Raw genomic sequence first — 14,599 nt, forward strand, 5'->3', positions numbered from 1 at the left:
CTTCTTTCTTTTGTAAAATTACTTTAGTGTACTAAAAATAATAATAATAATAAAAAGTAGTTAAAGAGATAATTTTCACATTATTTTTAGAAAAAAATCAAGTTACAAGGAGAATTGTAAAAAAAATTACTCATAACATAACTATGCATAATTTTATATATAATTAAAAAAAATATTATATATGAACAATTCTTTCACATTTTTCCAAACTTGATTTTTTTCTGAAAACAATGCGAAATTTATTTCTTTAAATTTGTTTCCTATTTTCTTATTTTATATTTGTAATAAAAATAAATTGTTAAAATAAATATGAATAAGTTATAATAATTCAATTACTGATTTAATTAATCTTTATTCATTGAATAAAATTGTTCAATGTAGACGATAAAATAGTTGGTTTAAATAGTTGATTTTCTTAAGATTAATTGATAACAGTCTATATATCTACATACAAAAAAAAATATATAATGAAATGAGATAAGACGAAAGACGAGATAAAATAAGATAATATAAAAATGTAATGTGATTCACATTAATGAGTCTTCATTTAGAAACCGTTGTGTCAAGACATATACTGCACGTATATTCTCGAAATTTATCATCATTTATCAGTATGATTGTCTGCTACGAAAAAATTTTTGTTATCTATGTATTTTTATTTGTATAATAGAGTGCGGCACTTGAATGAGTGTAGGAGGAATATTTAAAAAAAAATAATTGTAATTGCCAATGTATTGTGTGTTTCTCCAATTCGTATTCGGTTTCAGTGATTCCAATAGTTTGTTAATTGTTGGGAAAGTTACACATTATATGAAGAATTTGATTACGGAACAATAATGGATAACTCATTCTGAGGATGATTCAAAGAGAAGTCGAAATATCAATTCTATTGTATTGCGTTCATCGAAATCACAAGGTTTATGAATTAACTAAATAAATATAAGATAATTGTACTAATAACTGCGTTGATTCCCACAGCCTTTATTACTTTTTATTATTTCACATTAATGATATTTAAAATATTTTAATTACAAATACAAGATTTCATATCATAATTTTCTTTCTGTAAATGATTATGAATTTTATAAATGAAATCGTCATAATTTTGTCTGAAATTTGTAAAAGTTTCAGTTAATAAATTGTAAAAAAATTGTAAGAAAATAAGTAAAAGCGATTTCGCTTTTAATTATTTTATTAAATATCATTTTATTTTTGCTTAAAATAAAATGATATTTCCTAATTTAGATCTGTATATTATAATGATAATTTGTTGTATAATGATAATTTCAACGCACGAGATTATGCTATCGAGAGCATGATCATCATTACTCGAATGAAATCGATTATATCACGATATTACGTGAGAAGTCACCGTTATCAAGGAGAGAAATCAGAGATTAAGTACACGCAATATATATATGCAATCGCAGATGAAACCTGCCTTTATAATCATGTATATATTTCTGTTTTTATGCTTTTACACACAGACTTCTATATCTAGATTATCGACTTCATTGTATTATATTTGATGGCAGCGTCTTGTTTAAGTTCATGTACTCTCACCAGTGAGTTCTATAATAGATAATAAAGAGGTAATATAAGAGTTCTATAATATAACATGCTGAAGCGAGCCATCGAGTAAGGGTGCCTCAATTTCTAAACAAGGACACTCTAATGTAAAGTTGGTACTGTTTTCTTTGTCAGGAATTTGCTGATTGATTAATGCTATTTTACTGCCATAAGTATATAGAAAAGAGTCAGAAAGATCAATATTGCTGTTCCTTTTCTCTGTTGGGCTGCAGTTTTCTATAGTTTAGTACAGGGAAAGTTCCAGTTATGATAGAGCTCACTAATTCTCATGCACACACAAAGTGTCCTAGTTGAATCTTCAAATGCATTTATCTTTCAAATTATTCGTTATTCCAAAAAAATATTTCAAGTGGAATTTACTTTGTTTTGAGAGGGTACATTTTTTAATGAGTAGATAGATCTTCTTTAAGTGTACGTGTTTCTAAGATTTTAAGGCTTTACCTTTATTTTTTTAAATAGAATTATGTAATTTTTTTTACATAATATGATTCCTTTAATTATTCTGCATATAAAAATATTAAGGAGATACATCAGTAGTTTACGAGATATTTTATACTTTAATCTGGCATTGAAATATTAAATACCTCGTATACTGCGTTAATTTTTTTATAATCGTACCTTAATATTTTTATAAACAAGATGAGATAAATCAATTGGTGTAAAGAAATGCATAGTTACTAATTTAAAAAATTATCCATTTTGCTTATATATTCTTTTTAAAGCAATTATGTTTTTTTACCAAAAAAATCAACATAATTTGACAGGATTCGATGACAGGTTTCATAGTTTCATAAAGTCACATCGAATTATTTAAGTACTAAAGAGCTTCGACCGTTATGGGCTTTATTTTCTATTAATTGTGTATTCACATATATGGTTCAATAAGATTCTTATTGTTTAATTATTAAACTTCTTACATATCTGAAAATCTCAGCCATTACGCTGCTATTATAAATGAACATTTTTAAGTTATATAAACAAGTATATAGTAAGAAGTATAAGATAGAAATACGGAATTATAGATTATTATTTTAATGAACTAGAATTACATTACTTAAATATGATTTAAATATATTATTTAATATAATTAAATAAGGTTTTTAAATTGTTTATTAGTTTGTTGTTATATTAGTCATAAAAAAGTATTTTTAAATCTAGAAATTACTGTAGTATCCTGTTTCTAATAAATGATTGTATTTCTTGTACAGGCCCAGTCGGACGATGACGATGTGGCGGACGATGTGTCCGTCAACGTCGGGGCGCCGGATGACTTCATGACGGAATTTTTCGCGGAGGTAAGTGATTAAGTTTGTTGCTTCTACATATTCATTTCCACGCTGTGAAGTGATCGAAAGTATAAAAGAATACAGTAAAAAAAAAGTAGAAGTAGGTTAAACCCGTATCAGCAAGATTATATCGGTCTTAAGGATAATGCACAGTTCCTCCTTTCGCTTTTTTTATAGATATAAATATCGTAAGATAACGGAACACTCTGTATAAAATTCTATGAAACTCTGGCGAAACAGTATTTCGTAAAAATTCCGCGCCAGAATCTTTAAACGAGGCTTTCGTATTTTATTGATCGCGTCTTGCAAGCTTGTTTTTATTCGCGTAAATATACCTGTTTGAGAAACAAGATGCAATTTCTTGTAAATGTATTGCACACATATTTTTTTCAAACGTGGATTTTACTTTTGGGTCGCATTTGTAATTCATATGCGATAATTCTCTACACGCTTCTGAAGTTTGGCTATTAAATTCAGGACATTCTGTATATATGTATATATGTATATATACATAATGTATACATGTATATGTATACATAGTGTCCCCGACCTACGGAATCACTTCTCGTGAGCAGGTAGAGGGCACTGAATTGAATCGAAAAGTCTTCTATCATTTTGTAATTTTCGCAATAGTAATAAATAAACGAGATATTAATTTTTAAAAATAACCGAATAAACGCGTAATTTGCCTTACTATTGCCCCCGTAATTTGGTCTACTATTGTCAAGTGTCTAATATACACTTATCGATCGTTCAATGCGCAGAGTGGAAATTGCCTGGCAAACACGCCGCTCGAGCCATGGCAAAACAGCACATGACAAAACAGTACAAAATTAAAATATTTTAGAAAATGGCGAAATTAGCTCTCACCCTTGTTTTGAAAATTCGATACAATTACTTCCTTAAAAATACAAATGAAACTGGTGATGGTACAAACGGATACAAACAATTCCGAAACAGCACCATTTACAGATTTAAAATGTCTCAAAGTGGAATGCTGGTATTTTTTTCAACTTTATAATTTTGAATCCCTTGAAGTACAAATGAAAAGAAAAGTGGTACAAACGAGTATAAACCAAGTTTAATTTAATGTATATTAAAAAATTTTTTTTTTAAGTCGGCTTTACATAGATCATTCCAGATTTACATAGATTTATATACATCATTTTTTTACATCGATAAATGGAATGACATTTATTTACTTTAAGGTCATTACATGTCATCCTTTATTGTAGCACTTTTATATAGATATTTTAGTTTAATTGTTGTTAAAATAATTGTGCATGGGAATTAGTGTATGTCGATACATTTATTGATTTATATCACTTAGGGATTCTAATACTATAACTCTAGAGACAGATTCAAAAGATGACAAATTTTTCATTGGCCTATCGTTTTTGTCCAAATTCAGTAAATTAAAACGAGTAAGATAATATAAATTGGAATGAAATAACATATATAAAAAGAGACGATATGAAAAGAGACATATGCAATATCCTTTTTTCTTACTTTTGTTTTGACAAAACAAATTGCTTGTGGCGATTGCAGACTTTGTCGTTAACGAAACCTTTAATTTATTAAGAGGATTTCTAATTTATATTAAAGGATACTTTAATCATTTTTATTTTTAAATATTTAGATAATTATTTTTAATAATAATTAAAAATAATTATTTTTAAATATTTAGATACAAATATTCTAAATTTTTTGTGAATTTTAATATTTTTTCATATTTTTTCTTAAAGTCTTAAAAATTATGTGTAGACTTAAGAGCAATATATTAGGTGTAAAAAGAAATCCATTATTTTTCCATTCAATTTCATGCAAAAATAATGGATTTCTTTTTACTACATCTAATATATGCGGTCGTCTGACTAAACGCGATTTGTACTACTTGTACTACGAGCGCCACTCGTTCTTATATACTACTTAAGTAGAGTAGTATTCGATGTAGTATTGATCATGTCTATTTAAATGGACCACTTTTATCAGCAATGTAATTGAATATTTATTTACTCATTAATCTTTTAATGAGTTAATTGTTTTGATTAAAGATAATATTTTTATATTATTGAAATTAATGAAATATTAATTTCGGAAATGTGTGTTTTTGTATAATTTTTAAATTTATGTTTTATTATATACTGTACATACAATAATCAGAGATATTAGGAGTCAATAATAAATTATTTTTAAAGACTGTAACATTAAAAAATCTTGAGATATTTAGATCTTATATTTTAATTCTTATCCAAAGTTGCTCAAGCTCAATTTTGAAAGATATATTTCAAACAAAATGTCAATTTAGACTAACATGACGTCAAGATTTTTAAACTTTATATCATATTCTTTCAGAAGAACTTGATTAATAAATACGCAAAAATTTGTCAATTTGTAATATTGATTTTGCGAAACACAAATAAATTTGACAATTTTTAACTCCTGACGTGTGTTTTTCCACAGGTGGAGGAGATCCGCGAAATGATAGACAGGATCCAGACAAACGTGGAAGATGTGAAGAAAAAGCACAGCGCCATTCTCTCCGCGCCGCAGACCGATGAGAGTGAGTTTAATTTATCACTTTGTATTATATATTTATCCCATTTCTTTTATCCCATCTCTCTACATACATACATCATCGGAGCTGCTACCAGTAAACTTGATTATATTTCGCGGACAAAAAGTGAAGTCGTGTTTAACGTGAAAATATCTGTTTTCAGACATTTTCGTTATATAAAATAGTCAGTCTGAGGATTAAATTAAATTAAATTAACGATAAGTTTGATCAAATATTATGTGCTGATAACGTATCTGTTCCATGTGATTATTTATAAGGTTTATATCGATTCAATTTCAGTACACTGCAAATTTTGTTGTTAAATAGGAAAATAATTTTTACATTTTTGTTTAATAAATGAAGATGAGACGATTGTCGTAAAGCTTGATTTTTTTTATAGAACATTGAAAATGAAATTCATCGCTATACTGAAATCTAATCGCTTATATTTAATAATTAGAATTATATTATAATTATAGTAATTATATTTATTTTAACAAATGTAAATAATACACCGGCAATTATTTTCTTGAATATCAATGATTTAAAATCAAAGAGAATGTTTGGATAGGCGAATGAAAACTTTTTTTCCGGTCAATCATTGATTCTCTGTGAACTTCTCTATCAGAGATTTGCTCAAAAGTCAAATTCAAGTTTATTCTCTCTACATAATTCAAAAACTTATCCATCTTTCTAGGATCGATTTACTCGACACGCTTTTAAACCGGTCGGTTGCCCTCGTTTCTTAATAGAATACATCTCGCTTATCTTTGAACGTCAGAACTAAATTTCTTTGATCGAGCGCATGCATTACTTGTCAGAAAGTTGTCGCTGAGTACACCGTGTTAAAATTTGATATTTTAGCTAGCATGTCATTATTGGAGCAATGTGATGTACAAGTTGGGATTCTCACGAACTCCAAATACATTGAAGCCTGTGCGTATATAAAAACATCCGGGATCTACCGAATTTTTGATGTATAAAATATTTTGAATTTTTGATACATTGTTAACGTGCAATCTTGAATGTATTAATAATTAATTATCAATTAAATTATCAATATTTAAGCGCGACTCAAAAACGAAGCTTGTACTCTTTAAATTTCCTGGAGTGAAATCTCACCCCAAAAGAGTTAAAATACTATGCCATTATTAAAAAAAAAGTGAAAAATTTGCACTCTAACAAGAGTGGCAGTGTTTTGGAATGAAATTCCAAAGAAAAGAAATCTCACTCCTTTTTTGGAGTGAATCTCATTCCAAAAGTGAGAAAATCTTCCATTCGTACACGTCGATATTATCGCGTATCTATAGAGGAACCACACGCAAAAACATAAACAGTTTTAGAAACTTTGTTGTTGTGTCGAATGCCTCGTTGGAGGCACGCATGCGAATACGAACAATAACGACGATATCAGGATACGCCACAGAATTGGCATTACGCATATTTGTTGTGGCAAACAGCTCGATAATCGATCGTTCCCACGTCATTTACGCGCTCGAGGCCGCGAAACAATCGTCGTTGTTCTCCCTACATTCGTTCGTTCACTTGCTCATAGGCCGGAACTTCTCTACAACGCGCAGGAATTATTCACACATTTGAATCACGACCACGTATTTCCGTATGCTAATGACGATATTTGTTAAATATACAACGCGTAATATTGTTTATTGTCCTCGACGGACAATCGCTTTAATTAATAGTCCATTTCTGATGAATCCCTGAAGAAATGGAATTCTGGAATTTGTTATTTTTAGCGGAAGTGCACCGCAAACCGCAATATAAATTCTTTTTCGTTTGTAATATTGATTTTTCTTTCTTTCAATACTATCGTACATATATACCAATTTGATACATTAAATGTTACTAATGTTTCTAAAATTAGTTTAACATTTAAACACATGTTACGTATTTTTGATTGTAAAAATAATATTTAATTAAATTGTAGATAAAAATAATATTTAATTAAATTGTTGTACTATTCAGTTACATTATAGAGCAATTACTAATGCAGCAACTACTATTTATCATCATAAGTCGAAAAATATAAGCAGTATTTCAATAAAAAATGCAACTTTGATGTAATCGTTGCATAATATAAGTCATTTTATATGTGTGTGAAGATAAAATGTTATTGAAGATATTATGTTAATATCGATAATTTGCAAGGCAAAGAGATTAAATTGTTCTCATATAAATTCTCAAATAATTATTTTGTTGGACTTCCGATACGTAATTAATCGATCCCCTTCACGATGTAATTATAAAAAGCCATCGTTTCTCAAGCGTATGCTCCTTTTCACATCGTAATTATGTAAATGTGAAAAAAATCTTGAATGCGTAGCATGACTCCGTGTGTGCGTCGTGCTGTTACAGCATCGACGCTACGTGCCGAAGCTGCTAAATAGTATTACGAGAATAGTTCCAAGCTCTAAAAGTAGCTTGAAAAGTCAGTGCGATGAAGAGGAAGCATTTGAGTTACTCGATGCCGTTCATCGATCCGATTTACCAGCTGCCGCGTACGGATGAGAGCGTTTCTAAACCGGAAAAAATTGACCTTTGCACTAAAGTTTACGTAAATGGAATAATTCTTGACACGATGATTTTGGCTGAAATGTTTCTATAAAACCATCATTGAGCCTCAATTAATTTTAAACATTTTTTATACGCAGTCACCAATTTTATATATTAATTACACGAGATTAAAAATATTTTAACATGCAAAGGTCAAGCAATACTTTTACGTAAATTATATTTTTATTTAATATTTACAGAGTTCTGTGTTGCCGACCTTATTCTTATAATTAAAAAGAAAGATTTAGTTTTATTGATTATTACAAGAGTAATTTTGTGAAGTTCTTTAAATAGATAATTTCTATTCTCAACTGATAGATGCGCTTGTTTAATTCTCATTTCCTAACATACAGATTGAATACATTGTGTACATCATTTGGCTAGAAATAGATTTTAACGTTGATATGCACGCTCGAATAGGACAGCTATCATTTCGTGGCCAACGGCAATTTACGCAAATATACACTGTTAACCATCGCTGTCTGTCAATGTGGCAGATGCAGGCGCGACATTTGTAATGTATGTGACAAATCGTTGTGTCAAGTTTAGACGGCGAACAATTCATGCTAGACGCTAGATCTGTTGATTTGTTGGATTGATCTTGACACGATGTCCTGGATAATTTGGTCCAATCTTGTATACGAGAAATGAACGTTGTTTCGACATGTACGTGGAGGAATTTACGAGGATTCTTCTTCTTTAAAAAAGCATTCCAGATAGCACGACTGATCCGTTGAACTTGAAAAGAATTCATCTTCTCGAGTTCTTTATAATTTAGCGTAATCTGTTCGAAATGAACTAAAAGAACATTTAAAAATATATACAAATATATTTATGTACAGTAGAACTTTATGTTGCACTCAAAAGTCTTTTCGAAATCAATAAAAAAGATGTAAGCTGATTCCTTGCATTTTTGCATCAATACATTCATATAGAACAGTTCTTCCTTTGTTCTAAGACCATTCTGAAAACTGAATTGTGAGGCGTTCAAATGTTCTCACAACGGACTTCCTTGTATTACTTTTAATAGAATCTTCAGATTCATTAAGCTGATTAGACAAAAATCAACACATATGCTCGGCTTACATTTCTTTGATAGAGGCATGAATGTCGATTGAAACCATTCTCGGAGGATCTCTCTTGATCGATATGATTGAATATCATTGTTAACTTCGCTATTTCTTTTATCTATTTTTTTATTGTCAACAATTTTAGTAGCTCGATCGGTATTTTATACAATCCTAGAGTTTAAAATTTTTATCTTTCCGAATTGCTGCCGTTATTTCTAAAATTAATATTTTCGGCCTTTACTTTATTTAGTCATCTACGAAATAAACATGTAATATCATTGACACATCATGTTGTGCAACACTACACACCATGCGGACTTCATTCGTAATACGAGTGTGTGTGTGTGTGTGTGTGTGTGTGTGTGTGTGTGTGTGTGTGTGTGTGTGTGTGTGTGTGTGTGTGTGTGTGTGTGTGTGTGTGTATACAACGGATAAATAGAGAAATAAACAATGTCAATGTTATATCATTTACAATTTATTTTTATATTCTGCTAATTCTCAGATAACGAGAATTAAGTGCTTTCAATTTTTTCTTCCGATTATTTTAGGTTATTATAAATGCAAAAAATTGGTGTCGGATAATCGGGGTTCAAATAATGCATAGGCAAATAATTGTGATATCGGATAATCGAGGTTTTACTGCATTCGTATACATTATTTTTAATCAAATTAATATTTAATTTGTGTAAAAATCAAAGTATAATTTATCTTTGTAACAAAATTAATGAGATGCTAGGAATTGTAAAGTGTTAAATGGGATGAGCCATAGCTCATACGAAAGAGGAGCAGTTAGATTACATGTACTAACATTGTAAAAGGATGGATGGGCTTCTGATTCTGAGAAAATCGTAAAGAGAGAAAATCGTTGGACATCTGATCAACTGTATAAGTATTGGGACTATACGTCGGTAAACAAGGAAGCGACTTATAGCTGAGCGAATTGAGATGCTTGATTATATTTTTTCTTATCCGAGAGAGTTCGAGTTGCAGTGTTAATTTTTTTTAAGTAACAATCATATTTTATAATGTTATTAATTGTTCTTCTTTTCTTTTAAATGAAAATACTAATAATTGTACTTTTTATTATATACAATAATAAATAACAAGATTTTTTAATTATTATTATAAAATTTGGACATTGCTGTACAATGTTATGTATGAAATCAACGTTTAAAACACATTGAATGAATACACACTATGAACATTTTATAAATAAATTATTTTTTATTCATAATCCCTACAGATCAGCTGCAGTGAGTAATCGGAGTAATTGTATAATTTTTTTTCTGTAAAATTAATTATGTGCGTCGTATGTTTTAAATGTTTTTCATCCAATTGTACAACAATGTTCAAATTTTATAATAAATAATTGAAATTTCAAGAAATCTTGTTATTTATTGTTATGTATAGCAAAAATGAATATTTTTATTTAAAAGAGGGTAAGAAAAATAAATTACATTATAAAATATAATTGTTAAAAATTATAAGACTGCGAGAAATTCGAACTTTCCCCGTTGACCGGATAAGAAAAAGTACAGCCATGCATTTCAGTCCATTTAGTTACGCCGCTTTTTTGAAGTGATTCTACATAGATAATACTGTTAGTATTAATGTTAGTAATAATACTGTTAGTATTAAATTCTGATAGTATTACTGATTATGTGTGGTTAATATTAACATAGAATACTGACGATAACCTGGATTTTGATTTTCGAGAATCAATATTATTTTTTTTTTAGGATCCACGTCACAGTATGTCACAGTGCAATAGATAATGTACGTAAAACTAAAGTGAAATAAATTGTCAATAATGCTGATCGTGCAAGATTGTAAAAATATTGATGCATACTGCCAATATTACTGATCGAATTATTGCGCAGTATTATTGACCGTGTAAGGTCACTTTTACTTACTGACGCACATTCTTAAGCCCTTATCGTACAACTCATCAGATGCTCAACTTTAACTACAGTTTTTTTAGAATCAAAAGCTCCTCCACCATTTTATAATATTAGTATACACAATCTCTCCTTTCGAATGAATTATGATTCATCCCATTTGGCATTTTACAATTTTAACCACTTCTTGTAAGAAATTAAGTGAGTGTTGTAATGCTAAGAGCATAAAAATTAATGTGGTACTTATGGATTATCCGCTTTTTGTCGATTGAGTTCAGCCTCACTGTATTCGAAAACTCTATAAAATATTTTTATTTAGACTTCTAAACTTTTTAATTTTAATGATTTACATATATTCATTAATTTATTTTACTCTTCTGTTTTTCTTTCGAGCACATAACCTTTTTATGAAGTAAATGTTTGATTAATTGACATCATTACATTAGGCTTTGTCTAGTAGAAAATTGAAGTAACTAGGATATTGAGGAAAAAATGGATAAAAAAGTCTGTAATTTCTTTATATTTTCTTACATTGGATATAAAATATATCAAAGTCAAATACATTAATATTGGGAGTACAAATTAATTCGGTCCGTTTTTTTGTGCATTTATTTCAAAACAAAATGAATGAACAGATCAATTAAAGTATTGTCCATCGCTGCCTACTACTTTTTCCCATTCTCTCAGGCAATTTTCGAATTCCATCTCGAAAAAATGACTCGTCTTTGAAGGCGATCCAATTTTCGATTTCTGTGAAAGAAGTGAACCGGTGACTTGCTGCATCCTTTGGAACAACCAGTAATCAGAAGGAGCAATGTCCGGAGAATACGGCGGGTGTGGTAAAACATCCCCCCATTTGAGTGTTTCCAAATATTTTTTTACGACTTTAACGACATGAGGCCGAGCTATCATGAAGAAGAATAACTTTATCATGTCTTTGCTCGTATTCCGGTCGTTTTTCTCGCAATGCACGGCTCAAACGAATCAATTGTAGCCAATACCGATCGCCCGTAATGGAATCACCAAGTTTCAGCAGCTCATAGTAAACAAGACCCTTTTGGTCTCACCAGATACATGATCCTTCGAACCATGAATGTTCGGCCGTGGTGTTGATGTTGAGGTCGATGGCAACGATTGACCGGGCTTAGCGTAGTATTTTTTCTTCTTGGGGTTGTTTAGAATATCCACTTCTCATCTCCAGTCACAATCCGATTTTCTCTGTTGTCTTTGAATCAGCTATTCGCAAGTGAAAAATCGCCTTTCAACGTCTCTCGGTTTCAGTTCATAAGGCACCCAATTTCCTTGTTTTTAAATCAGTCCCATGACTCTCAATCATACAGAAATAGCTTGTTGAGTTACCCCCCAATGATTCTGGAAGCTCCTTGCGTTTGACTCTGATTTTCTTCGAATAATGCCTCTAATTCTTTGTCTTCGAATTTTTTTGGCTGTCCAGAGCGAGGCTTGTCTTCAACGCTGAAATCTCCATCCTTGAAATGTCGAAACCATTCCCTACATGATTTATCAGTTGGAGCAGTGTCATCATAAACAAGATCCGATGGGCTTCAGCCGCACTTTTCTTCCAAATAAAGCAGAAAATCAAAATCTCCCAAATACTGCTTGATTAACACAAAATTCGACACTTCAAATACAATAAAAATCAAGGTTTTTGTATAAAACTCAAAACGATATAAACTGAATATTATTAGCAGATTTAACCTCTCTAAACCGCCAAAATCAGCTGTCACTATGAACCATTCACAACAGCTGGAGCTATCTTTAGAAACGGACCGAACTAATTTGTACTCCCAATATATGTATCTTATGTAATCGTGGAAAAGGAACTTTAATTCTCTGAAACGAAGTAATTAGTATGGATCAAAAATATATTTTTCTCGGTAAAACAGACAATGCTCATCCCTTTAAAAGGAGCACACGAGATTGTCAAACTCCGATGAGATCATTGCTTTTTACCGGTAAAGTGCTATTCACCACACAATGATTAAGATAAAATATTCTCAACCTAAAAGTTTAAAATTCACATTCATTGAGAGTGTACATCGTTTTTTCTCAATCAATGAATCATTGAAGATGGCTTAAAATAAGCCAAACATTCGAAAATTCAATATATAATATATATGAAGTATGTACCTTCGAAACTGTTTATATAAATTAATCATTAAAATATCATACTGTTCAATAACTACGATATCGCTCTCATTGGCCTTGTTTTAGCTAATTTAATTTTAAATATTGAGAGCCTGATTATTCTTTAATTTTATTTTCGATTTCTAATGTCACACTTTTTTATTATCAAGTTTTTCGCACATACAATCAGTTTCCTCTGACGTAGATGTAATTCGTTATGTAAATGAGAAGCGTGGATGTGAACTGTATATTTGCATTTGCTCAATAAGCATAATAAGTGTTATGTTCGTTTCGTGATCGTGGAATTCAGCCAAGGTTGTGACGAGCATGTGCTCCTCTAGTTAATTCGCGCGAGCAAAGTTTACTTTTGCGAACAATTAGGTTGTCCTCATTGGAGCAACGTAAGTTCAGTTACAATGTTGCGTGACACATGCGAAAGCTGTCGCGTTATTTGCATCATCATGATGAAGTTGGAAATGCTGTTATCAATGTGTATTCCGTGGTCCTACGCAATTTGAAGACGTGGGAGGATCAGTCGTAGTGACGATACGAAAGAACTAAAAATACATATGTTCCTTTCGTATACTGGAAAATATATTGCACACGATAACACCGAAATACCGACTATAACATTTAAGTGTTACTCTGACGTGCGTGATCCAATTTCTATTGATCGATTTCTATAACTGATCAATTACGCTCAATGTGATTGAAAAGTTTAGCATAAGGCGAATCTGTAATTTGTGAGATCTATCTCAAACATGACGTTGTGATTAAAATAACGTTTATAAATTATGTTGTCTTTAATTTAAGATCATTTCTTTTCATTTGCGAAACGTAATCTTTGACAGATATAATAATTGCGAGTAAATCGATATTTGGCGCATGAATAGAATTTATGATTGGCGGTTGAATATTGACTGTATTTAACAAAGGTAATTTTAACTTCATCACGCGGAAAGAGGAGATAATAGAATCGTGACGATGCGGATTCGCTGGAATGAAATTAATTAGTCAGCCGAAAATCTTAAATTAAGCACTGAATGCCTTGAGAGAGGAAGAAACAACAGCTATTACAATACATAGCTATCACAATCTTGTGCGGTTGCAATTTCGAGTTGTAATGGAAAGAAATATAATTAGACGAAGGGACTCACGGGATTATTTAGCGTCGTTGTAGTCGCATATCTCTCTCGATCGTTTCTCTTCCGAAAAAGATTTCTCCAGACTGGCGAGAGTGTTCGTGATAAAGTCTTTTTTTTTATGATTAATATCTTATTGTAGAAAATATTAAGGAAAGTCTAAAATGACATTGTAAAACTACCCGAGAGGGAGATGTTACACATTGATTCCGAGCTACCGGCGAATAATGGCGTTTCCAACTAGGAGAAACATTTGTATGTGTGTGTGTATGTATATATATATATATATATAAAATGTTATACTTCGATATTTATGAGATTTATTGATCATCGTAATTTG

General features: G+C 30.5%; 1 protein-coding gene across 7 annotated transcripts in view; it reads left to right on the plus strand.

The window, feature by feature from the left end:
* The window catches only part of LOC108688747 (syntaxin-1A), a 49,492-nt gene that overhangs the window by 8,429 nt on the left and 26,464 nt on the right, over positions 1-14,599 (plus strand). For all 7 annotated transcript variants that reach the window (XM_018195109.1, XM_018195110.1, XM_018195111.1 and 4 more), the window contains exons 2-3: positions 2,799-2,885; positions 5,340-5,439. In XM_018195109.1, coding sequence (XP_018050598.1) covers positions 2,799-2,885; positions 5,340-5,439 — 187 coding nt within the window. The remainder of the gene's footprint in view (positions 1-2,798; positions 2,886-5,339; positions 5,440-14,599) is intronic.

This window comes from Atta colombica, unplaced genomic scaffold (assembly GCF_001594045.1).
Source record: "Atta colombica isolate Treedump-2 unplaced genomic scaffold, Acol1.0 scaffold238, whole genome shotgun sequence".
Classification (NCBI taxonomy): Eukaryota; Metazoa; Arthropoda; class Insecta; order Hymenoptera; family Formicidae; genus Atta; species Atta colombica.